This window comes from Emydura macquarii, unplaced genomic scaffold, assembly GCF_026122565.2.
Source record: "Emydura macquarii macquarii isolate MOO-44397 ecotype Brisbane River unplaced genomic scaffold, CSIRO-AGI_Emac_v2 contig_2205, whole genome shotgun sequence".
NCBI classification, from domain to species: domain Eukaryota; kingdom Metazoa; phylum Chordata; order Testudines; family Chelidae; genus Emydura; species Emydura macquarii.
In genome coordinates, this window is record NW_027132342.1 from 4,384,673 (window position 1) to 4,412,198 (window position 27,526).

The 27,526-nt window shown below is 38.9% G+C and overlaps 1 protein-coding gene across 1 annotated transcript; it reads right to left on the reverse strand.

Annotated features, from left to right (window-relative positions):
- Window positions 1-1,323: 1,323 nt before the first annotated feature.
- LOC137160599 (solute carrier organic anion transporter family member 1A2-like) lies at window positions 1,324-26,538 on the reverse strand. Its single transcript, XM_067559186.1, has 15 exons — window positions 26,379-26,538; window positions 24,786-24,902; window positions 23,350-23,491; window positions 19,767-19,899; window positions 18,733-18,842; window positions 16,307-16,453; window positions 14,945-15,043; window positions 14,237-14,470; window positions 11,734-11,898; window positions 11,425-11,620; window positions 10,233-10,398; window positions 9,113-9,297; window positions 8,253-8,317; window positions 7,490-7,607; window positions 1,324-6,560 (listed from the first exon to the last, which is right to left on the reverse strand). The coding sequence occupies exons 2-15, from the start codon at window positions 24,843-24,845 to the stop codon at window positions 6,401-6,403; spliced, it is 1,980 nt and encodes a 659-aa protein (XP_067415287.1). The 5' UTR covers window positions 24,846-24,902; window positions 26,379-26,538; the 3' UTR covers window positions 1,324-6,400.
- Between the last annotated feature and the right edge of the window lie 988 nt (window positions 26,539-27,526).

Sequence of the window (27,526 nt, forward strand, 5' to 3'; positions counted from 1 at the left end):
TCCCATTCATCTCAATGACACGTTGACTCTGAAACCTAATAATTTAATTGTTAACATTACAAACTATTTGCGCTGCTGATCTTTTTTAGCAAAAACATCCCTTTAATGTGCCACAATCCCAAGTAGTTTCTTATGTCACCTCATGTGTCTAAGAGACAGAATGATCATCTATCCAGTTACTGAAACATTCAGCTTCTTGCTGAAAATCTTCTATGATGCAGGTCTGCATTGTCAGTATAAAAATATATGGCATACTGAACAATGAGGGCATGATTCACTATTGAATTAATGGGGTTGCACCAATGTAAAACTGGAATAAAGCAAAGGTTGACTCACACTCTGGAAATGTGGAGACTATAAAATAAATTGAAAGTAATGTCAAAAGTAGTGGCACAGGGGCTACCCTATTGACTGCATTATTCAGTTTCACACAGAACTCATTCAAGCCCTCCATTTTTAAAAATTTCAAAGAAACTGGCATATAATATATATAGCTATATATCCATACATAAAAAATAGCTACCGTACCAGAGCGCTGCAAAATCAAAAGACTTGGCTGCAGATTTTAGATCCAGGTTGTCATAAAGCAGGGACTCTCAACTTTTACAGACTCTTGTACCCCTTTCAGGAATCTGATTTGTCTTGTGTACCCCCCAAGTTTCATCTCACTTAAAAACTACATTGTTTACAAAATCAGATATAAAATACAAAAAAAGTGTCACAGCACACTATTACTGAAAAATCACTTTCTTTCTCATTTTTACCATGTGATTATAAAATAAATCAATTGGAAAATGAATATTGTAATTACATTTCAGTGTATGTAGAGCAGTATAACAAGTCATTGTCTGTATGAAATTTTAGTTTGTACTGACTTCGCTAGTGTTTTTTATGTAGCCTGTTGTAATATTAGGCAAATATCTAGATGAGTTGATATACTTCCTTGGTCCTTGAAAGACCTCTGTATTCCTCCCAAGGGAATGCATACCCTGGTTGAAAATGCCATAGAGAACACAGGCTTTGGTCACACACTGTTCCAGAAGCAACGTGCACTCTCTCCCATTCATTCTTCCTATAGAATAGGAGGGGACAACAGTTGCTCCAATCTGTTAGAAACATGAATATAAGTGAAGCTACTTAGATTGTGATTTTGCTATATCTATTGCCATTCATTACTTCTTAAATTGTAGTGCTGTCCGTAGGGTGGATTTCTAAGTAATGTCAAAGCTGCCTGAAGTGTGTGGCTAGGCACCTTTTTTAGCATTTCTATAGATTTAAATCAATAGTAATAATAAATCAGAGTTAAACTGCATTTTTTCCACAATAGCATTTTGCAGGCAACATTCTTACCACATAGCATTTAGTCGACAACTGACAACCACAATAATACCCTACAGGATTTACCATGCAGGATTTATTAGGGATCCAAGCTTCCTCTTCTTCTTTGCCCCGCCTAGGCTGGAAAGGGATTCCTGGCTCTTCCAGGCTCTGCCCCCAGCTTCACAGGAAGAGGCTCCTTGTCCTTCTTGGTTCATAAAGGGTTCAGGAGTAGCAACTATTGTTGTCTTTCTGGGGAAGCCCATCAGGTGGCAGCCTTCCAGGCTTAGAGGCTATACACAACATGTGTCCTTCTCAGGGTGTTGCTTCAAAACATTAGTTTGAAAAATATTTGCCAAAAGAGATATTTCAAAGTGAAATTAAGAAATGTAAAGAATAGATAGAAACTATTTATGGGACAGAGTTTCTAAATATATATTATTTTCAAAGAGTGCATATAAGTTGACGGTGCCCCTTAAATACTCTTTTTCACAGACTAGTCTCTCACAAACATGCACACACACAAACACATGACTGAGCTGAGCTTTATCCTCACATTTAATATTTTGTCTCACTTTCATTAAAAATGATACATCTGGACAATTTTTTTAGCAGGACATCATACTGTCCATGCAAATTCTCTCCATTTTAAGCTCCAGTGATAGCACATATCTCCAGTGATAGTATATAAGCTCAAGTTTTAGATGTAGGATGGGGAAAAATATATCATTTACAAATTACTTTGTCCAGTGGATGTGCTAAATGGAGCTGCAAGAATTCTTTAAGTCTCTCTGTCTCTTTCTCTCGCCTTCCTCCCTCACCCTCCATATTTAAGACATCTCAGGGGAGCTTGCTCACCAGAGTTTGAACCTCTGAGAGATGGTTAGCTGCAGCTCTAGTTCAGACCTTCACAATAGCATCTTTCATATGGGAGACATAAAAGAATTAATAAAAATGAGCAAAAGCTGATGACACAAACCATGCTATATTAGTGACTTCTTTCATTTACCATGGCAGGTAATAATTGGAAAAACATGGGGAAATCTGCAACTTAGCAGCCATCAGTACAATTGGTAAATGAAGGCTATTTTGCCTTTTTATCATGTATAAATCAGGCCATGTCTACACTACAGTGCCTATGTTGGCATATTTATGCTGGCATCACTCCCTGGGATAGATAGAGCCTACACTAACAGAAGGAGTTTTTCTGCAGGTGTAGGAATACCACCTCCCCAAATGATGTTATCTATGTCAACAAAAGCACTCTTCTGTCACCACAGCTGCATCAACACTGGGTTTTTTGTTAGCTTAGCTGTCTTGGTTAAGGGTGTGCTGGTTAGCTGACTGACATAGCTATGCCAATATATGTGTAGACCAAGCTTCACAAGCATCATTTTTTATTTCCTTCTTGGGTGGACCTGTTTGTCACATCACACACAAATGGTGAGAACTTTTCATCTTCAAGGCTGTGTACAAATCACTTTAAGTAATCCTCATGTGATGATCTGGGGAGATCTATGTCCAATTTATGAATTTTGGTTGTGTGACACACTGCACCGTGTGCACTCTCATGATGTGATTGTTATCATTTATGTTCACCCTTATAGTGTAATTGTGTATTGTTTAATGCAAAGAATGTCATGTAAAATGTTTTTTTGAATGCTCATGGCACATGAACATTATCATTATAGTGATACGTTTGCTGCAATATCATATGTATGGTTAAGAGGTTCTGCTATGTAATATTCCCAAATATGTGTCTCGTGGCTTGTGACAGATCCAGGCAAAACTCTCCAAGAGCAAAGAGGCAGTTCATGCCTCACTAAGGCATGCATAAAACAAATCAGCTCTTCCAGGAACAATGGACTAGCCTAAGCATCGATAAGGGAATAATCATTGACTGAAGTGGAGGAAGCCATACAAGGACATTGTCTGTCACTGGACCCTGAAAGAGGGGGGCAAGGCCCCAGAGAGTGCGAAGGGACACGTTGAAAAGAGGAGACATTTTGCAATCTCCCTCTCTCTCTCTCTTCCACTCCCATCTATGAACAACATCAAGCAACTGAAGCACTAACCACAGGGGGAAGGTCTGGTTGGAGATGGACCAGCCAGTCTATGGTGAGAACCATTTAAAACTGTAACGTTGCTGAAAGTGTTAAACTTAGTTTAGAATGCAATTTGCCTTTTCTTTACTTTTGATCAAATCTGACCTGCTTTCCTCTGATTTAAAATCTCTTAAAATCATTCTGTACTTAATAAATTTGTTTGCTTTTTTTATCTAAAGCGGTGCATATGGTTTGGGTGTGTGTAGAGACTTCATTTAAAGTGAAAAAGTTGGTGCATATAATTTTTTTTGATAAATTGACTAACTAATTATAAGCTTGCCATGTTCAGTGGGCAGCACTGAACATTGTAAAATGGGAGTTTCTAGGGTTGCATCTGGGACTAGGGGTGTTTGCTGGAGGTCATTCTATTGCACAATCCCATGAGTGACTGGTTAGAGGCACTCACTCACTGAATTGAGAGCAGCTTGCTTGCATGAGGCTGTGGGTGAATGCCCAGGAGTGGAAGTTCACACAACAGAGCAGAATGAGACAGGCTCCAAGAGTGAGGGATTGAGGTGACACAGTGATACCCCAGTCCAGATTGCAGAGGGAAATGTCACAGGTTGATTTTTATGAAATTGCTGTATTACTGAATGTGCCTTCCAAGAGGGTTGTTATGGCCGGAGTGGGGTTGGTGAGGTGCTACAAACACAAAGTGCCTAAAAAGGCTAGTGTCCATGATAGCTGCCTTTGATTTACCTTCGCATGGTGAGGGTGTTTTTACTAAAAGTGAGGGTGTGAAAGGTGGGTATCTGGTGCTTTAAAATACCCAGAGACCTCAGGGTAGATGGGGCTCTTTAGCAGCTTACCTAGGAGAAGGGAAATTCTGATTTCAAATCCCATCCATGGGTTAAACAGAACCTGGTGTTGGATAATGGCAACACTAGTACCTCCTGTCGATGGCCCAACAGGTCTATGGTAACAAGGTGTGAAGAGAGTGAGCAAATACTTAGTTTAACTGGGGAAAGGCCCTCATTGTGGTGTATGTCAGAGACGCCAACCAACACACTATAGTCTTTGGCACAAGGTGACTAAGTGGGTGCAAGCAGTTTTCTTCTTTTTATGCCAAGTTACCAAAGGACTGTAATAGATACAGGTCATAAAGAGGGATGAGACTAGCCAATATGCTCCTCCACCAGGGACTACTGTTATTGGTGGGAGTGTTTCAGGCCTATACCAGAAGTTTACCCACCTTAAGCCTGGCAGCCTGAGGCCAATAGGCTTTCTGGCAGCCAGCATCTGAACTGACCCCTGGAGAGTCAGGGAGAGTAGCAGTCAGAGTGAAGAATCAGACAAAAAGCAATGACCACAGCCAAAGAAGCCCAGTATCGTAAAAGACAGTTACTTCGCTGGTTTGGACACATGCGAAGGATGAATGGAGGGGATCTGATGAAGATAGAATTGAGGAAAGGGAGGTAGGAAAGAGACCGTGAGGAAAGCTGAGGAAATGTTGGATGGATTGCATCAAAGAAGATGTTAAACTGGTAAGTGTAGTGCCACTTCAAACAGATAAGGATGGTGGATGCTTGCACAAAACCTGACCCTGGATGTGGAATCAGGCATCTGCTGTTAGGGCTGGAGTCATATCTCTCCCAGACCAGGGACAATGGAGAGTCATTAACATGAATAGTTCCCATTCAAATGGGAGCACCTTAAAACAATGTGATGGTTGAAGTCTAGGAGATCCAGTGGACTCAGCATATCTACAGGGAGTGGGAAGAAGAGCAGTGGTATTTCTCTAGAAAGGGAACAAAGGCTGAGGTGTTGGTACAGCCTTTAAAAAATACAGAGGGACTCTCAGAGAGAGAGAGAGAGAGAGAGAGAGAGAGAGGAACAAAGGGACAGGCTTTAGGAGGGAGAGGGGACCTGTTGGCTGTGGGATCAGCCATAGGTGAAAAGAATGGACTGAAGAGGTCAGAGAGACTCCATGATTTGAAAGATAAGCTGTGAACTGGAGGAGTGTGGCCCAGCAGAGTCCTGGAACCCTGAAAGGATACTGACCCGCATCCCAAAGAAATCTCAAGAGTGGTGTGGAAATAAGACTGGGATTCATGTGCAAGTGTGTCTTATTTTGCCTAGTTATATATATATCTTTTGTTCTGTCTAAAGAAAAGAGTCATTGTGCTAGAAATCCTCCTCCAGAGTCTGTGTCTATTTCAATCAACTATCATGTGTCCTTGAAGGGTTCAACTGTAAATTAGAGTGCCCACAAGGATGGAGCTCTGGGGGTGGTGTGCTTAAACTACTGGGGGAGCTGGCACTAGTCTCAAGACCTAAGCAGTTGGCTGCAAAGTCCCAGCTCTCAGAAAGGAGTGCTAAATTCAGGGACTGTCCTCTCAGTGTCTGCCTACAGATCCAAAGCCAGGGGGCATTGCCTGGATTCTGCTTGGACTCAGCAAGCCAGAAGTACACAGGTCAAGTGTTGGCATCCAAAAACAGCCATCTGTGAATGTCCAGCAAGGGGTGTTTGATCACAGCTTTGGCACCTCACAACAGGGTAAATAAAAATTACCTGCATCTTGGGAAACTGAGGCACAGAGAAGTTAAATGATTTGCCTAACGTCACGAAGCGAGTGTGTGGCAAAACTGCATGTAGAATTTAAAGATGAAATCCTGACCCTATTAAACTCCATGGCAAAAGTCCCATTGATGTCGATGGGGCCAGGATTCCATCTCTGCTGTTTTCGCATCACAGTACTATCCACAGATCGTTAGCCTCTTGCATTTTCTGTGTTATTATAATATTGAGCGTTTCAGTTCTTTTATACCATTCAGACACCTTTTTCCTGTCTACTGTCTTCTAGTTGATATTTTTAAGCAGGGAATTGGAACTAACTATATGTAATTATGTTAGTCTCAGTCCAAGTGTTCATTAGTTTCAGTCACCAATTATTAGTAAAGATATGTTCAAGTTTACACTACGAGGGTGTCTCATGATGTGCCCCACAAAAGTCTGAGCTTTTGGAATGCTTCTCTATTCAGTCATTTTGCTCTTCTATAGTCTTCATTTCCATTGATGCACTCCTTAAGGTCTTCCCTTCAGAAGATTTAAATTGTTTCTTTAAAATAAGGAGAATTAACACACATGGGATGTAGGACACTCCACGTAATATCGCTGGCAGTCCCAGGTAGAGCCATCTGGAATAAAGGATGTGCTTCATTAAAAATGTGTCTGCCTGAAGCATTAGAACATAGCTTTTTATTCCTGTCAGTATAAAACCTGGCTGCTCCCAAAATATGGAAACTGCTTGTGCTGTCATTCTTTTGGATCTCAATGTATGCTGGATCAGTCCTTAGATGAGGTAATGCTTAGGTTATTTAGGAGGCTTCTGAGCCTATGTTGAACCATATCCTAACAAAGGTCTAGTGGACAGCGGTCTGCTGAAGGGGCCATTTTTTCAATGAGACATAAATGAAGAGCTGAATACGTGTGGTCTTTAAAGATCTCGTTGCATTTCTTAGAGGACTGTAGACGGCTATAAGCCATGGTATCAGACAAATTCCAACTTGGATAACTACTTTCTCTCTACCTAAACCACTCCTGTGATTTCATTTGTAGACAGTACCCTTCACTTCCTATTCAAATATGTCATGCAGTGTTGTTGTCAGTTGTTGAACAGCTGCCACTTTGCCCAACAGCAGCAGCTGCATTTCAGAGGTGGAAAACCCTTGGGGCAGGAACTGTCTTGTTCTATGTTGGTACAATGCTTAGCACAATGAGTCCTCGTCCATCACTAGGGCTCACTGGCACGACAGTAATACAAGTAAATAATAATAATCATGCATGTACCATAATGAATCATTTTAGGATTCTTTGTGATGAAAGGGGCTATATATGTGCATGATGCAATAACAAGAAACTTTTGGTCAGAAGCTGTTATGAAGCAGAGTACTTGGCAGAGGTAATCATAACGGGGAAATAGGTTGATACTGACAAAATTTTATGGCCAAATCTATCATGCAATTTTGTGGTTTATCAACTAGAAGAAGGTCAAGACCACAGATGCTGTAGTGATGCAGATAGTATACAGGAATAGATATAGATAGGTCTCCAAAAGAAACTGTACCTGTAAGTGACAACGTCATACATCCTGCACGCTCCTTCACCACCACAACTCAGAGTTGCCCATTTCAAACACGTCGTGTCTATCAAAGCTCCAAAATAAATGGGAGATGGAATTCCAGCTAAAAGGGGCAGAAAGGTGTGCCAGACAGGATAAGTAAGATTTTTTTTCAATGCTTTTGTAAGCAGCACACTTTTCTGCTGATTAATTGAATAAATATAGGCTCATCACAGTTCCCCTCCTGCTTGTATCTTCCCTTTTTCCTCTTCCTTTATCAACCCCCTTTTCTATAGTTCATGCAAGCTTCTTTAGCCTCCATCTCCTATTCCCACCTAAGTAGTTTCTTTTTTATGCCTGTTTAGCATTTTACACACACTGCAGTTTAAAAAATACATACTGTAGTTGCTATTCAAAAGTCAACATTTGTCCACACTCATCAAACAGAAATATCTAATATACCAGGGAAAAGATTTTCTCTTCCATCTAAACTAGACTCAGTGAACATTTGGCAGGAGGGAAATGGCACAGGGTGGCTTTAAGATGGGGACTGGTCAAGTTCCTGACATAAATTAGCCCGGACTGAAAGCTGTTCTAATTTTCACCCAGCTGCCCCTGGCTCTAAAGCCAAGCCCATGGTTGCCTGGCCATTCCCCTTGTACCAGCAGCTCAGAGGAGTTTGTTCAGATAAGTGGAGATGCACCCTGTGAATACAACATCTGCATTTGCCTTTGTTTGCTTTCACAGAGTGGTTTATAACATTTCTTACCAGCTATTCTTGAAGCAAATGAATGGATACCCACACCAAATGACTTTTCTTCAGGCTTTAGAGACCTAAGCGACAATTGCATTGTGTATTGAACAACATTGGCAATATAAAAAAGAAAGAAAATTGTCATTGGTTTTTCAATTAAATTCTGTATCATATTACACCATAAACCAACTACCTAGGCCATTAATTACAGGCTCCATTGTCCTGATTAAATGACTTTCATGAAGAGGGGGGTCTTCTCTAGAGCTTTGACTAGGACTTTTGAACTGCTAGAGCAGTGTTTCTCTATTAAGTTTGGCCACAGAACCCTTTTGAACTCGATAAATAATTGTGGAGCCCCCCAAACTCTTAATAGTATTTTTACATATGGGGACAAAAAAAATGTTGAAATAAGCAAATTATATACAAATAAGCAAATTATATACAAACAAGTAGGTCAGCTTTTCTCAATTAAATTACACTTACACTCCATGTCCTCCGCTGAAAAATCCGGGACAGAGAACAGCTGATCGTGGAACCCTAACACTGTGCTAGAGGGAAAGGCTGCTCTTACAGTACACACCCAGCAGAAGTTGGGACCAGACTTTGGAAGTAAAATCAGGGAAGTGTTTATATGCTGAACAGATGTGATCAATAAATTCATAGTTATTATGCACCTTGCTAAGGTGTCCCACTGCACCAACTCAATGAGCTCCCATTAATCTGGGGCAGAAGCAAAATCACCTTCCAAAGTTGAGAAGGTTTATCTTAAAACATAAACCCTAACAATCAGCATAAGAAGACAGATAACCTCCACATACATGACCTCAGTATAAAATTTCCATTAGGCTGCTTACAGTAAGGGCATTCTACTGTACCTTATTAAGACCATATATCCAGGCATTGCTCCTAAAGAAAAAATTAAGCTGCAGACTATTAATAATATCAAAAAGTACTGAAGCATGTTGTCACAGTTTGCTTCTTTGTCACATTGGCCCAAAACTGCAGAGACATTTTCAGATGAAAATCCTGAAGCTGCAACACAGCTGCAGTTTTCAAATACCTGTCAAAAGATGGTTTTAATCATTTATGCCCAGACGACAATATCCTTACATCATCCGATGTCCCACTGAAGTCAATTCACAGAGTAAAAGAATAACAAATGTGAGCAAGGCATCAAAATCTGTCCCTCTGTGTGATCTCAGTGTTATTTAAAATATTATTATTGGTTCTAAGGTTTCCTAACTCTTCTTTGGTCTGTATTTATTCTGTTGTCTTGCAGTTCTCACTCTCAATCATGTCCCACCTAGCATACAAGAATTTGCTCTGGAAGAATTTATAATTAAATCCCTAAGGAAAGTTCTTACAGTATTAAGATAATAAGCTCTCCACAGTGTTTTTGTTTGTTTGTGAGCCATCCTGTAGAATTGTAGAGATCATTAGATCCCTGCTTTGGAATTCTATTATTGTTGTGAGATTTCTAGTACTTCCCAGTATTTAAAAAGGGGGCGGAGGGGAGGAGGGAGATGCGCTTGGGTCAAAGACCTGAACAAAACCAAAAACTAAATTTTTAGGGTGCACTTTAAGCACTATTTTACCAAAGCTGCTGCTTCCAGATTATGATGGATCCCTCACTTCTTTTGGACCACCCTAAGCACTAGCATGTCCAGGTTTCAGACAAGGGGAAAATACCACAGGAATAATTTCTCGCATGGTATTTTGGTATTTCCTCTTCTGTCTATTCCATAAAAGAGAAAAGGTTTTTGTTAATCTTTTGTTTTCTTTAAACTTAATTGAACTTCTTCAAGCTTCAAATTTTCAGATTCATTTTGAATTTGGGAAAAAGGTCAGGTGAGTTCTTATTGCATCCAAACCATTATGCCCAACTCTAATTATGTTGTAAAATCCTAGTCACATGGATATGTATATATCCCACTGCACCAGGCTATCTAGATTCCTAATATGAGCTGGTAAAATACAATAGATTAAAAGCCTTACTGTATGTTTTCTTGTTCCATCTGATGTTTTACAACCAGCAAGACAAGGTGAAACATAAGTTATTCCATTTTCCCCACATACAGGGTCCCACACTTTAACTGAGCAATCACAATCACTGTTGCAGTCAGCAAGCAGAGTTGTTTCCATGTATGAGACCTGTTTTATTCTGAAATAGATTTAAAAGGTGAACAAACAACTCAAGAGTTAAAAAAACAACCCTCAAAAAAAGATCTTATCACTGACTACTTAAAAACTCTTCAGTAGGCCAAGAGCTGTTCCAGGACTCAGGACCCTGCACTACATAAAATATCCATTAGTCAGAGCCTTAAGGTTTAGTCTTTCTTCTGTGTAATTTTTTTGTCTTGAGACATTGTACCGTACACAGTGATATACCATGACAGCTGTACAACTTGATTTTTATAGCCTGTGGTGCTTATATCATCTATTGTGTGTGTGTGTGAGTATAAGTGTGCACACACACAGACATGCACATACAGATTAGTGGCAACCTTCAAATCAAGAAACTGCAGATAAAATGTTCCCCGCTATCTAGATGAAAATAACATTTAAATAACAAGCTCCTGTAGGTTAAAATAATATTTTGTCCCTCAATAGTATTGCAATTACATATGTGAATGGTCAGCTAGACGCGTAACTGGCCACCCACTTACATCTGCAACTACCTAACTTGAATATACAATTGTATTAGTCTCACATGCAAGCAGGGCATGCAATTGTGTGTGCATTTTTGGTTATGTATTGTTGCATGGAAGATTTATAAAGCTGGAGGCAAAGAGGTTATTTTAAACAAATGTTCAGAATACATGAAAAACCCAGTTTACAGCTCTACAGCTCTTTCACCTCTTCCAGTACACTGTCACTTTTGGTTGAAACCTAGGGTAGGTCATCCTCCAAGGAAGTAGTTAGTGACAGTTAATCCACTATGTTGACTACCTTTTGAACACTACTGTTTTAGATACAAGATGGGAGGATGGGTAGGGAGGGACTGAAACTCAGTGCCTTTGCCTCGTGGACTTTGATGGTTTGGATAAATTAGAACCTGAATCGGAAGCATTCCTGTTTTTGTTTTTACAAAACCAAACCGTGGACTCCTGGGCCCATTTCTAACTAGAAACTGTTTTATTACAAGGAGACGATGGATAATTTCAGTATTATGACTTAAAGAACATACCCTTCATAGGAGACCGTTAGACCAGCAACAGGAGAATTTTCACAGACCATGAAATAAGCAGCAAAGTAGATCAGGTATTCAATTAAAGAGATCCAAAAGGCTATGTTGGCAGCTTGAATGGTATTAATCTTGAATCTCTTCATTAGTAAACCTCCAAGAAAATATCCAATGCATATAACTGGTAAGTTGTAAACAGCTATGAAGACACAAGCAAAAAAGAACTTTTCTTGGTGGGCAAATACATATCATATAAAGCCCGCAGCAGAATCACCAGCCAGTAAGTAAAAACGAGACATAATGGGAGTGTACCTATTAAAAAGATGGCCTCTGATGCAGATTTCCCATACTGCTGTTCCAAATATTTTGGCATGAAGGATATCATGCCATTGAAAGCACTGAACTGTATCACAGTTACGCATATAAACAACATATAAACTGAGTTGTAAAACAGACTCCTGAGGAATGGGATGAAATCTGGAATGAAAGAATATAACAAGTTATTCTTAAGCTTTACAAGATGACACTGCTCAGTGTGGCTGAGAAGGAGCGAGGGAAGCAGAGGTGGCCCTAAACTGGATCCAGTTCAATCTTGGGTTTGACCAGAGGCCACAGATCTACTCTAACACCATCTGGAACGGTTCCCTGGAGGAACCATTGTTAGCCTAAGATGTCCCTCACCTACTCCAACACGCCCCAACCCCAATGGAAGGAACTGCCTGTATAAAGTGCAGCCGAATGCTTGTCTTCTTTTATCCTGATGTATTTGTACAAGCCCTTCTGATTGCTAATAAATCATTCTGGTAGCCTTAACTCATTCTGGGTTTGGTTTTCTGCCTTCATGTTTTAAATGAAAACCTTAATTGACTCTCTTCTTGTCTGAGTCTCCCCCACCCTCTCCATTTCTAGTACAGGATCTTTTATTGTCCTCATTCCTTTCGTGCAAGCATACTTGGTTCCATGCATTTTTCTTTTACAGTGGAATTCACATGCATTGCATTTTTAATTATGATTTCTTTGAGAATGCCCCACATATATTAAATACATGTGGATATTAATGCTTCCTCCCACAGCACCATGCTAACTAGATCTCATAATTCTTTCAGATTTTGCATCACTGAAATGTTGCACGGATGTTCTCATAATGGACGTCTAGGATCTAACCACCAGCTTTTCCACCACACTTCTAAGGACTTGATCCTGCAGTTCTCATTCAATCAAGCCTCCCATTAAAGTTAGGGGGACTTGATTTCTTTGGGCGTTTTGCCTGAGTAAAGCCTGCAGACTCAAGACCCAAACCATAAACAATAATTCCTCTGTGTTTCATTTTATGCATAAGTAAATGTTCTGATCTGTTGGTCAAGAACTCTGCAAAACAAACTGAAAATTTTGTAAAACAATGACCCCAATTCATTGAAAATGTGTACCACTTTTCATTAAATGGATCCTTCAAGGGAAGGAGGGTTAGTGTCTCAGTAAGTGAGGGTTAATATAACAGTCTAACAATGTAGTTTAGTTTGTAATAAAAAAATAAAATGGCTCTAATGTCTGAAATGTTCAGGCTGCCTTGTTTATAGCTGCCACATGCTCTAGGATTCAAGCCATTCTGGGAAAGAGATGGGAGTGTTAAGTTCAATATACAAACTGTATTTTTCACTTGAACGAAAGACACTTTTTAATTAGGGATTTTCAGGGACTGTGGACATCCACATAAATGCAATAAAAAGTGCTGCTCCTGTGTGAATGATAATAGAAAGAAAAGTGTTCTGAAATAACACTGGAGGACTAGAAATGCTACAAGGTGAGCTATGGAATGGACATCTTTCCTCATCAAAAGATTACTTTGTGGAAGGAAAACGGACTGTTGATTTTTGGACTACATGTATTTAACAGAGTGAAGATGTAATATAGGTCAAAGTTTTAAAAATTAACTAATGATTCTGAGGGCATTGAATGTGAGGTGTCTATCTTGAGATGCCTTCAAGGGATAAGATTTTCAGAGGGCATGTACTCATCTGTTTAAAAACTTAGGGCTTGTTATGGTATCTTTGGTTGGACATCTAGAGCCAATAGTCACTTTTGAAAATCTTCTCCTATCATGTATTTTATATATTTATGTTCCTAAGGGGCTCCTATGAAGAACTGGGAGATGTACAGAAGTTAAAAGAAAACAATAAACTATCACATATAGGAAAGCTAGAAATGTGTAAATATAAAACTAGTTATCGATATCCATGCAACAGTAAAAAAAAAATTAGTAAATCTTTTTGGGTGAAACCCACACATTTTCAGAGGCCTATGCACCACTTAGGTCACTTTTATGTACTGTTTTGAGGATTTAATTGGGACTTATGTGATGTCCAGGCCTTACGCTGGTTCTCTGCCTGGGGAAAGGGGATTTCACCCTTTGAGATTTGCAATTTACTATGGTTTTTTCAGTTTCATTGTCTAAACTTTACCAGTGTACAGTAGTCTTGACCAGCTCTAGTTACAACTAGTAGTTGGCTTGAAACAAAACTCCAGATCCAAATACCCCTGAAATTTGGGAGGAGGGGTGAATCTGGATCTAATTTTCACAGTAGGCATTGATCTCTATAAGGGGCTCATCCAAAATCCCAGATCCAACACCTTTGTACTTTGGGGAGTTGAAAAGCGACATGTGAATGTTGCAGTTTGGGCCCATATTTAGTTTGAAAGCACACACAGTCCACTCATATAGAGAAAAAATAAAGACTTCCTTAGTATGCTGCTGGGTTTAATGTATTCTATGATATAATGACAATGGTACATTCAGGAGATAGTTAACTTAACTTGCCTTTCGTGATTTCACGCATTTTCTGTTTGGCTTGATTTTCACCTCTCTCTCGTAGCAGTGAAGCATTTTTCTTACTTGTTAGCTCAGTTTCACTCACTTGTCCTTCCTTTGAAAGGGACTTGGGCAGAAAGCAAAAAGGTATTGCAGCGAGGAGATTCACTGATCCACAAATCAAAATGCCCAGCCACCACGCACCAACCCAACGGGCATCAGTAAGTGTTATAGTCACCTCCTCTAAAAATAAATGGACACACATTTGATTATCTCTGAGCTATCTTTCCCTGTGGTCATTTGTTGTACCGGTCACTTCTAAAATTTAAGATAAAATAAAAATATTTGAAAGACACAAGGTATCTCTTAAAATGAGGCTTATGGAGGAGAAGTGGAGGTCACCAATATCCCTTTCTTATGCAAATAATTTATCTGCCACATGTGGGTGTTTTCTGTTGAATGTGTTTTTTTTTTTCCCCACTGTTAAACTATCTCAGATGACAGAATAATTTAGCACATAATATGTCTGACTGATTCTTTCACTCATGTTTGAACTCAGGTGATTTTATTGAACTGAACAACATATGTTAATTTCCCATCAGAAAAATATTACAAGCAAACTGGCATAAAATCACAAGTGCAATTGATGCTGAGAGATACACAAATCATCCCTGTTGATTAATATATACAGATTTTATATATATATTAGTTCATTACCTATATTTATGAATCCCAGATCCACATACAGCTGTGCACAATATGATCCCAACATGAAACCAAGAAAAGGGCCTATTATCGTTGCTATCTGTAGGTATCCTAAAATTGGGGAAGGGGAAAAAACACCACACAAAATTAGAATTTATACAGGGTTATTTTCATGGGAAATAGTTTTGATTTTTAGTCCAGTTCAACTGATTGGACTCATAGGAAGAGAGTGTTTAAAGCAGTGGGCTTTGAGTCAGAACTCCTGGGTTCTATTCCTGCTCTTTCGCTGACTTGCTTCCACTCTCTTCTGTGCTGATAAGGCCTCAGCTGGAGTACTGGGCCCTGTTCTGGGCCTCACATTTCAGGAAAGATGTGGACAAATTGGAAAAAGTCCACAGGAGAGCAACAAAAATGATTAAAGGTCTGGAAACGATGAATGAAGGAAGACTGGAAAAATTGCGTTTGTTTAGTTTGGAGAAGGGAAGACTGAGGGGGGACATGATAGCAGTTTTCAAGCATGTAAAAGGTTGTTACGAGGAGGAGGGTAAGAAATTGTTCTCATTAATCACTGAGGATTGGACAAGAATTAAAGGGCTTAAATTGCAGCAAGGGAGAATTTAGGTTAGACATTAGGAAAACCCTACTAACTGTAAGGGTAATTCAGCTCTGAAATAAATTACCAAGGGAGGTTGTGGAATCTCCGTCATTGGAGGTTTTTAAGAACTGGTTAAACAATCACCTATCTGGAAAGGTCTAGTTGTTGCTTAATCCTGCCTTGAATGTACGGGACTGGACTAAACAACTTGTTCAGGTCCCTTCCAGTCCTCTATTTCTATGATTCTATAAGCGCAACGGCATATTTTGTTCTCTGATTGGCTCTTAATGTTAGGTCTCCATGCTTATAAATCTGAAATTCACTTTCTGTCCCTATTCTCCAATATGTGCTTCATGGGCCTGAGTCTTTCCTGTGATATCAATGGGCTTTGGATCAAGCCCTCTATTTTTTGTTTAGTCAAATATACCAAAATAATATTTCACTAGAATATTTACAGAAAGCAAATGTTAAGGGCCCGAGGGTTGATCCCCAAACCTCGGCTGAGCATCACACTTAGGGTCTGCCTACTTGGTTTTCAATGCAGGATCTAAGCCCACAAGGGTACAGACAAAATCAATGAAAATTCAGATTCATTTGAACAAATAGTTGAATGATATTTTCTGGACTATGCATCCATACTAGGGAGATCGTGCACCAAAATTATTTTTATTTATTTACCTTGAAGAGCCAAAAAGGGTGTGTGGAGGGGAAGGTTGTTTGTTTGTGTGTTTTTTTAAGCCAGCACATGACACAGCAAGACTGAGCACTTAAAGATTTACCTATGTAAAGAGGTGAATTTTCTGCTTTGGAAAAATCTTCCACATATGAAATGCCTAATGGCGTGATGGGAGTTTCACCAATACCTCGTATTATGTTTCCTACCAACACAAACATCCACATCAAGGACCCAAACTTTTGTTCACACTCTGTGAATAAAATAAGAAAACTGTATTAGTGGTTTTAATGTTGCTGAGAAAGGAAATGCTTTCTAGAAAGAGAAATGAATATGAAAAGCCATCCTACCACTTAGAGTTTGATAGGGCCTTATAGACCCAACCCAAAGGGGCAACGAGGAGTCATAGTAACCCAGTCAGAGAACTGGGAAAGAGTCTGCCTCAGAGGCAGTATGCTTGCTGCTACATCATTTTATGGAGTGCAGCTTACTCCCTCCATACAGCTAGTCAGCAAGGTTGGCCACTGCGTAGGCCAGGACTTGGCCTCCCATCTACCAAACTGAGCCACTGCAATTTTGAGGTCAATAGCAGACAATGGTGCCTGCATTCTTGTGAGCACAAGGTGCTGAAATTCTGCCTGGCCCTTAGGCAAAGGTCCTTGCATCATCCCTTCCTCCTTCAAAACTGCTGTTGTCCTGCATTAAGGCCTGGCAGAATCTGACCCTAAATAATTAATGAAATAGATGTGTATCCTTAAAATGACAGACAAATGCCTTTTGTGAACTAAAGGAGAGAGATGACTTAAAAAATTGCATTTCTGTCCCATGGAACATATACCAATATTTCACCATTTGTTTTCGTCCCAAATGAGGACAAAACATCGGAACTTTTCTCACAATAAAAAAGGTCAAATTATTTCAGTTGAGAAATGGAGTGTTATATTTTGATATTTTTGATCAAAACGAAACATTTTGACAGTCCTGAATCAAAATGTTTTGTTCCGGTTCCCTCTTTTCTGATTCTTCCCTATGGAAAGAATACTGCTACCTGGCAACACAACATCTGCACCACGGTCTTTCCCAGTGGCTGAGCTGCTGTGCCCATTGTTTTGGATTAAATACCTGAAATGAAGCATTTTGCTTCAATATTCCTAATGGAAAATTTTGCTGAAGACAATCTTTTCCTGCAGAAAATTGATTTAAAATCTCATTTTCTAATAGGAAAATATTTAATTTGATATTTTTCTACCAGCCCTCCTGAAAGCCTTTTTGCCTTTCAAGACCTGACTTAAGGTTCTGAGAGTTGATGCCATCCTTAGAGCTACCATGAAACTACAGGATTGAGATAGCCCAAAATTCAACAATTTTGTCAGAAGGTTCAGTTTACAGTTGCACAAAGTCCATATTTTGTGCTATCACTTAAACCTGAAAACTCAGGCGGCAAGTTCATATAGAGCTATGCAAATCTAACATTGTTCATAGTGAAACCAAAATAATTTGCCTGAAGTAAGTGACTGGGAATCAGGATGTCTGGGTTTTATTCCTTAACTGAATACTGATTTGCTGTATAACCTAGGCAAATTGTTTAATTTTCTGTGCATCATTTTCTGCCTGGATAAAATGATGCAAACAATTCTCTAAATCTTCAGATGAAAGTGCTATCTAACACAAAGTGTTGTTAAGTAGCATGTACATATTATTTTCATTTTTCTTTAAATTCTAGAAAGCTACCCCTAAACAAGTGATGCACAGCCTTGAAGAATTTGAAGGCCATGTTCATCATTAAACGGAGCCACAAAGAACCACAAAATAATGACATCCTGTCTTTACGTTCCAAAATTTGCATAATGATATTGCATCACCATGATACAACCTTATCATGTATTAATGGAACACCATGGCAAAAAGATAACTACTTAGTGTCAGGATGCTATAACATGAGTATTTCATTAGTCTCGGTGTACTTCATTAGTCTCTGTAGTGCCATTTGATAACAACATAATTCATTTACATTAATATGGCACTGACATTGTATTTGCATGTTTCAAGCTATATAATAAGCTACAGACACCAGTTTATAACATTTAATTTCTCCCCCATCAAACATACTATCTATTGAAAGGAAGTAGAGGCTATTTCTCCTCTCTGTTCCTAATCTTCCTTTTTTCCACTGCTTGATACAACAAGTGGTATCCTTATATCTCTTGGCCATTTTTTTCAGCACTCCCCAGGCTGCCTTGTGCATGTTCGGTAGCCCTGGAGAGCATTTCTGAAATCTGTGCTCTGTTAGCCCACCCATGCCTGTAAATATTGTAAGACCTGCATTTGGAGCCATGTATGTCTCTAGGGCCATTGACTGAGTATTTCACTGCCCTAAAGAACTACACTAAGGTGAGGAAACAGCCTGAGATCCACAGCTTTTATACTTAACATAGAGCCCTAGAAAAAGCACTAATGAAACACATCCAGTCTACTCAGAACCTACAAAAGTAACTACACAAAAAGGAACACTAGACACAGAAAGAGACGCACCTGCTTGTTGCTTCTCCATACGTGTGGAAGACTGGCTTTGATTTATAAGACATATGGACTTGCTTGATGAAGAATTCTCTAATGGTGAAAGGGTGGTTTCATACTGATACCTGTTCGAGCCAAAGTAAAATGTTTTCAAATTAAGAGAGAATATATCAGAGCCAGCTCATAAAGCAGTTCTCTTGTATTGAAGCTATTTAGAAAAGGAATGAGCATATATAATAAGAACCAAACTGCATCAAAAGTTAATTGAATGTGCCATTCAGTAAACCATTCAAAAAGCATTTTTGGAATAAAGGAACTGTCATATTGGATCAGCTGTGTGGTCTATCCAGTCCAGTATTGAGTCTCTGATAGAATCTAGTATCAGGTGCTTCAGAGGAAGATGAAAGAAATCCCATAATAGAAACCTATATTGTATATGTCCTGCAGCCAGACAGCTGAGACTTGAGTAATCCATGTAGGAAGGAGTTTGAAGCAGTCAAGGCAAGAGGAGTTGAAGCCATGGAAAAGGATTTTGTAGAGGTCACAAGTCAATGATGTGTGATATTGCGTGAGGTGATTGCAGGCATCCTTACAAACACAGGAGATATAGAAGAAAGAGACTTCAGGGTCAAGGAAATATAATATGGTATACTAAGAATACTACTAAGTATCCTAATACAATAGTAATATAGGTCAATGCAATTTGAAGTTGCACATGCTGAGGCATCACAGAGAAGGGAGGTAATCTTTCATGCTGACAAGTGGCCATTTGGATGAGGAGATGAAACAAAATGGAAAAACATATGTTGCCCAGCAGAGATGTGACACCCCAACCATTAATCTGTGTTAAGGAAGTAGTTATTAACTTTTGAAGTCCTCTAAAAAAAAAATGTCCTAGGACCAGATTTGGATACCCTGATTCATGCTGAGCATACCTTAACTCCACAAGTGGTCATACTGATGTCAGTGGAACTACTTGTGGAATAACATATTATTCTCAAGATGGGTAAGTATACCACAATCTAGTCCATCATTAGCTAAATACTCACCGTCCCATGAGAAAATGAGGGAGTGATATCAAAAGACAGCCAAAAGACATAATTGTGCACCCCAAAGCAATTATTCTTGGTCTGTGAAGTTTTGCACCAAAGTAACTAACAAATGGTATCACCAACAAGTTTCCTGCCGAAAGAAGAGCATAGTTCATTTTCAGGTTTACATGCTAAATTACCCTACACATTTTTTACAGATAAGACAAACTGGACTAAGTGTAAGCATGGTACCTTATCAGTTTAATATCTGGCATTTATCTTCTCTGTGGATGTTACTGTACTACCAAGGGAATTGGCTAGATGATTAAATAAGACATTTCCATCTGTGACGTCTGTGGTTTTTGCATAAATGGTTAGGCCAAGTAGGAAACATTCTGATAATAGGATGTTAAGTAGAAATTATGACTAAAGAGGAGAATTTCAACTGAAGCTGTCAGAAGAAAACAACCACCTGCATACTAAATTACTGCCATCAATGCAGTTTCAAAACAATGTAAATTACAAGTCAATGGCGAAAACAGAAGAGAATAGAGAAGTCCAAGTGAATTAGAGCTTGGTGAAATTTATTCAGCAAATACAAATTTGCCCAAAAAAACAGCATCTTTCAGGGCACTGGAACTATTCAAAAATTTGGGTCTAATTCAACTATTAATTTCAACTGAAAAACAACTGAAAATAAAAATTATGAAATGTCAAAACGGTTTTTTTAAACTGTCAAAACAAACTATTTTGACATTTCATGTCAAAACAACATTTTTTAAACTAAATATTGATTTGAAACTACATTTTCTAAACAAACCTTCCCCCTCCCACCCCCCACCCCCATTTTGTCAAGAAAAAATAATCAAATTTTTCCCCCTGGATTTTTCAGTTTGGAAATTGAACTAAAAAATCTATTATTCTCTCATCTCTGATGGGTTTACTAATACTGCAATCAGTTTGATATCCCCTGTATTTCTTCCATAATTTGAAAGGAATAACATGGATAAAGAAAGTCTTTCATTAAATCATTTCTCTTTAGAGAGGGAACATTTCATGTGAGGAAAAGCTTTATGATTTATTGTAAAAACTGTTTTCTAGAAACTGGGCCCTGCAGCTGCAGGATAGTACATGTCTTGGCAGGTTATTATTCTCTTGGGACACTTTCTATGTATACAAATTTTATTGCACACATTTTAACAGATAAAAGCAATGATGGAGAAAATGCAGAGATATAAATCTAAGCATTTCAACACTGAAAATAAATGCAAGATAACACATACAGAGAGAAGAATTTATTCTTTTACATTAGTTGCAAAAATAACTTAATGGGAGAAAAAAGTGGTTATTGCACTGAGTGTCATTATAAAATATAAATAGACTTAAAGAGCTTGATTCTGATCTCACCCACATACATTTTATACCTGTGTAACTCCTATGACTTCAGTAGATTTACCATACTTTGGATTTATACCGGCATAACTAAGAGCAGAACACACAAAATGCTCCAGAGTAGGTATAATTTTTGATGCACTTGTTAAGACATCCTCCTTTTTATAGGAAATACAGGAACTGCCATACTGGGTTAAATCATTAATCCATCTAGTCCAGTATTGTGTCTCTGACAATAGCCAGCTGCATCAGAGAAAGAAGCAAGAAATGTTGGTATATCCCTTTTATATATAATTGAGAGACAAACTACATTGAGTCAGGTATAAAACTCAAAATTTCCATTTATACTGAAGTATGAGTGTAACTTTGGAGTATTCCTGCATGGAATATTGGAGTATGTATTGTATTGTATTGTATTGGAGTATGAGTATTGTATTGGAGTATGAGTGTAACTTTGGAGTATTCCTGTTGAGTTCATTACATGAGGCATATTAAGATTATTTTCATCCTGAAATTTTAAATCAATCAGGATGACAATATCTACAAGTCTGATCAATTACTTGTTAATACCGGGGATAATTTCTTTTAAACAATCACCTTTTTAGACCCAGCAATAAGTAATTTTGGCAAGTTCCTTCTTAAACAGGCCAGATCTCACCAAAAGCATGAGAGTATCCTCGGAGGTTTTGTACGTCCATCACAGGTCCCTCCCTCTAAGGACTCCATTCTGAGCTGCCTTATAGGACTGCACTGTAAGAAGCAAAATAGCTTCTGCAGGCCTGTTACGCCTCTTCCCATAGGGAATGGACAGGTAGGGGAGAGAAGTGGAAGGACTCTTGGCTCCATCCTACCCCACTGCACTGGCCAGCATAAGTGAGCCGCATTCCAGGGAAAGTAATCTGTGCAAATTATAGGGTTGGTGCAGATTACTTCCCCCATCCCCCAAAGCAAGGGGTGATCAGGACCTACATTGTAAAGTATACCCTTTTAGCTTCAAAGTCTGGTTCCTGCTTTGCTGCTGTAGCAGCTCAGCTACCCACTGACCTTTGCTCAAGGCTTGTGCCAAAGCCACAAATGTTTGGCCTTAAATGACCTCACTGATATCAGGGTTGAGCTCAATAATAGCAGGGGTGGGAGCTTTTCTTACAACATCACAGGCATGATCCCTTTTTTTTTTTTTTTTTTTTTGGAAAGACTGTTTTTGGATCCCATTTCCACATATTTTCCCCCATACACCTAGAATCCCAGCTTTTTAAAGACCATATAAAATCTAGGTCCTGCAGGGTTTAACATTTCAGAATCCCTTAATTTAGCATTAGATTGTAACATTACAAGTAATGGGAGGCCCATAGCTTCACTGCCCAAGGAACAGACCAGGAAGGAAACTGTGACACTCGGAAGGATTCTTCCATGCTCTGAGGGAAAATAATCTGCTGTAGGTCTATACCAGTTGCAGGGAGCAGGACTCTGTCCATTTTTTCCCCCTGCCCTCTCACTGCCCCACTCACTGTGTGGGAGATGGAGTAGTGGCTCCAACACAGCCTTCTCACCCACTAACCCTGTGATCAAGGATGCAGATAACCAGAATGGGGAGTAAAGAAAGTGCCAGAACCACAGCTGACAATCCTGCCCTTACGGTTTACAGTGGGTATAGTTGTTTTCTGAAAAGTGACTAAAAAAATAGCACCTTCTTTCTCCGCGGATTTGCTTTCAGTCTATTCAGAGTCAAATCTTCAAAACTTTAGTTACAGAACTGTGTTTTTACTGCTTTTTACTCAAGAGCTGCCCAACTGTAAAATGAGGATAAAAATACTTCTCTGTGTAAACGATGTTGAGATCTGCTGATGAATACTGTCATATAAACATTAAATATTAGCTTTGGTGCTAAACTGGATGTTCTATTGGAAAAATGTAACAGTCCAATGTTCTTTGGCAGATCCTAAGCAGATCCAGGAGTAAGTCAAACCAGAGTCTGTGCCTGCATTCCCTTTGTTACATAAGCGGTCCCATTGACTTCCATGGGACTAAATACACAAGTCACAGTTTATAGGATCAGGTCACAGACTCATCTACAGGTCGCCACTTTCAGTGTCACACCGGGGCTGCAAAACCAAACAAATGAATGTAAAAAGGGAAGAGCCAAAACAGCCCCTCACTCAAGTTGTGGAAAAATACTGTTTTGTCAAAGAATATTAAAATAAATTATTACCAATTTCAAAGCTTCCATTAATAATGCCCACCAGAGAGGCTGGAATATTAAATCTTCTCTCGATCTGTGTGAGCATGCTATTCATGTAAGCCCCAGACATGGTTTTAGCTAGATATGCAAATGATGATGCCAGCAGAAATACCTGGGAGAGGAAGAGAAGAATACATACGCCAATTAACAAGAATATGGATATTTAGATATACTTCATAGCTATTTTTTCCAACAAAGTTGTGTTTCCAGTGAAAGCAAATACCTAGTCTGGAGTATACATAGTCTAGTTAATATACAAATTCAACTCCAAGCTTTATCTGCTTTACTTGTGCATAAAGTTCTGATATCAGTGAGACTACATGCATAAATAAGGGGAGCAGGATTTTATCCTCCATCTATGAAGCTCATACATCTGTGCTTCCATCGCTGTTCACCTTTCAGAACCCTCAAACCTCCATTCTTCACCAGACACTACTTAACATGGAGTTCTACAGCCAAGGGTGTGTTTGAGGTTAGTTTTTAGAAAATGTAGGTGCTCAGCAATTTCCCCATTGAGCAGATGCCTGTTGCAAGAGTGCCATCTTCAGGACTGAATAACACATGCAGCAAAGGAAAAAGAACCCCAACCAAATTAGTGACCTAAAGGCTCACGTGGATCATCAGTTACGCACTGGAGTGGCCCCATTGGCTTTGAGAGAACTACTTGTGTGAGTAGCTCCTCTCCCATTGAGCAGGGTTAATAATCTGGCCCAAAGACAGTACATTTAAAATATTAAAAGTAAATAAGATATCCTTTTTTCAATAATGCTTAGTAATTGATAGTAATGATTTCAGTACTAATGCATCACTCAGCAAATGAGTGTATTTACATTTGTGAGTGTTACTTAGTAAACATGAAATAATAATATTTTTAAATAACATCCAAAATTTTAACTAACATTTTCAAGCCTCATAAGCACAAGTAACAAACAGTGACTTTGAAATACTAATACAAAATGAAACCGCCTAAGGATTTTTTTTTTTTTTTTTTGAAACTTACACAATGTGGTATATTCCAAAGCAAAATATTAGCTCATCACAAGTATTTTTGATTCCCCACCTGATATGTCACCTTTGGCAAGGATCATTTAGAAGTTTCCAGAAATAAGGTATCTATATTAGAGGACAGAAAATCCCTTCATTTCCTCCTTCAGTTTGGAGGGGTTGTTTTAACAAGGAGCTCACAGGCCCTCCCTCCAGTGCACCACAGATCTTAAGGACATGGACATTAAACAACAATTTCCTGTAAATTGTGTTTGAACTTTATGGTTAACTGTGAGCTTTAAAAAAAAAAAAAAAAAAAAACCAACAGTGCTTGCTACCTTTGTACCTACAATTCCATTGGTTTATGGGGAAATTGCAACTTCTGTTAAATAACTTTTAACCCAGGGGCAAGCAAATACCACCTTAAGCTTGGAAATACAGCAGAATTTCTCAGTTGCAGTTGGTTTCTTAGCTTCTTTCATGTTGCTTTTTTAAAAGTGGGTCTGGATGTTTGCTTGTGAATATTTGTAATGATGTTACTGTCAGATAAGAGAAAGAAAAGAAACCAGTAGTAAAGGAATATTTTTTAAAATGCAGCAGAATCCTTCTGAGATTAAATAATGTAACTAAACTGGAGCAGTTTTCATTCAGAATAGTGACCACAATTAAACAAATACATACATAAAAAATTACTCCATTATGGAAATGAATTATAAACTTTTCTAGTTCAGAAACTAAGACATGGGACTCAATATTCCAAGGTGCTGGCCACCTCTTATGAGATAATGAACACTCTCAAAAGGCATTGACTTTAGTGGAGGTTAAAGGCTTCCACCTGCCTGCATTCGGCCCCTGGCAGGATCAGGCCCTTGGCTGATGGTCTCTGGGGCTCTTTTCTGAAGTAATCATATGCACAATAGAGAAGGAAGATTGGTTACCAGCTCACAGCCATGATCTGTGGTCCTTGCAGTCTGATATCCTGTCTCCAATAGTGGACAGTGCTACTTACTTCAGAGGAAGGCGCAAAAACCCATTATGGACAATTATATAGTAACCAGCCTATACAGGCTATTTCTTCCCAACCCTGATTAATTAGTGGTTAGGTTATGCTCTGAAGCATGTAGGATTTTATCCCTCATTTTTGTATTTCATCCTATGTAACTATGCATGTTCCTATTAGCCATATCAATATTATCTAGTCCTGTTCTGAACGCTACTATTGGCCCAATCCAACTTCCACTTAAATCAGTGGAAGTTTCTCTATTTAGTGTAATGGAAGCTAGCTTGGGACCTAATCTCTGGTTATATGAAGAAAAAAAAACAAAAACAAAAACCCTGTACAGACCTAAAATATTGAATTGAACCAAACGAGAACCAGTTTCCTCAAAAAAATTTTGGTAAGTATTCCTCTCTACTTGATTCTTTTGCCCAAAGCCTCCTACCTTTACGGATATCCTTCCTGGTATCTCGAAGCTCTGCTAAACCAACTGCTCTCTTCAAATCTCATGTATTCTGGGACTTCTCTAAGGTGTGGTACACCACGGAGGAAAATTGCCTGAGCGTTTGAGATTCAAATAAAGCAGCCAGCCAGAGTGAAGCAGAGAAAATGCCAGCATTGAAGGAATTTACCTTTAATGAATGTCATCAAAGATTGCCTTCCTCTGCCGCATGGGGCCCGGGTCACTTGCAGGTTTAAACTATCATAAGTGGTGGACTCCCTTTAACTTGAAGTCTTAAATCATGATTTTAGGACATCAGTGACTCAGCCAGAGGTTAAGGTTCTATTACAGGAGTGGGTGGGTGAGGTTCTGTGGCCTGCATTGTGCAGGAGGTCTGACTAGATGATCATGATGGTCCCTTCTGTCCTTAAAAGTCTATGAAAAGGCTTCACAGAAGTCTACGAAAAGTCTAATGAAAAGATCGATGAAAAGGCTTAAATCATATTATATAACACAGCTACCTGCTGGCTATAAGGGAAAGAATGTGAACAAAACAAGAGCTCAGCCAGGCCCTACCTTACACCAGGAATGGATGTGGATTTATCAGTGTTCTTTTTTGTTTCCTATTCACTGCCTTAGGATGTATTCTGGCTTTCCCATCTTGCAGCACAGGCTCCTCTCAACCTACTTCACGTCACTGGATCACAACTAAAAAAAGAAACATCCCCAGTAGATCTACCAGTGACTCTCAACTGCTCTTTCACATTCTTCCTCTTTAACCCCACGGGGTTGATCTCGTGGTACTGTAATTTCCATAGCAATGTTAATCTTTCAAATGTATTTCTTCATTAACTTGATTCTTGGCTGATTCATTAGCATTAACCCCTGCTACAGTCCAGCTTTCAGCTCTTATTTTCAGCCTTTAATGAAGCTATACAGTATTATAACATTAATTTAACGATTTGCACTAATTAAACATTGGTGTTTCAGCATTTTAGACCATTACTATAGTAGAAGAAATGCTGTTTGTTTTTTATTTTGTAAATAAAATATTTTATCTACTTGCAAACTTTATTCCACTGCCAGGATTAAATTTTAGAGAGGCAAGGTGTGTGAGGTAAGGAAGAGCTCTGTGCAGCTCGAAAGCCTGTCTCTTTCACCAACAGAACTTGGTCCAATAAAAGACATTGCCTCACTCACCGTATCTCTTTAATATCCTGAGATCAACATGGCTATAACAACACTGCAAAGAATTAAATTGTGCTTATTAGGCTGAACATTTATTTGCAGAGTTTGATCAAAAGAAATTTTATGCATTGTCTTATTTCTCTAGTTTATACAGCTTGTGGCCCATATGGCATGCCATAATGTGGACAGTCTGTAGGTGACAACAGTCTGTACGAATCCAATATGCTCTTCCTCCCGAGGTGAATGTGTATAGAGTAGGCAGTATGGGGCAGGTAATGGGTGGATCCTGGATTCTGCCAATATGCCAACCAGTTCAGCTGCATTAGCATATTTGGGGATATATGCTATGCCAGCTCTGGGGTTGGCCCCTGCTGGAGCAGAAGAAAACCAGAAGACTGATTATGACTCAGAATCACAATTAGCTTCCTGGTCTGCTCTATACTGCTCTATACACTGTAAAATGGCAATTTTACCCTTAATTAGTATTTACTACCTGTCATTGAAGCACAATTGTTTCTCATTCTAATTTGCAATTT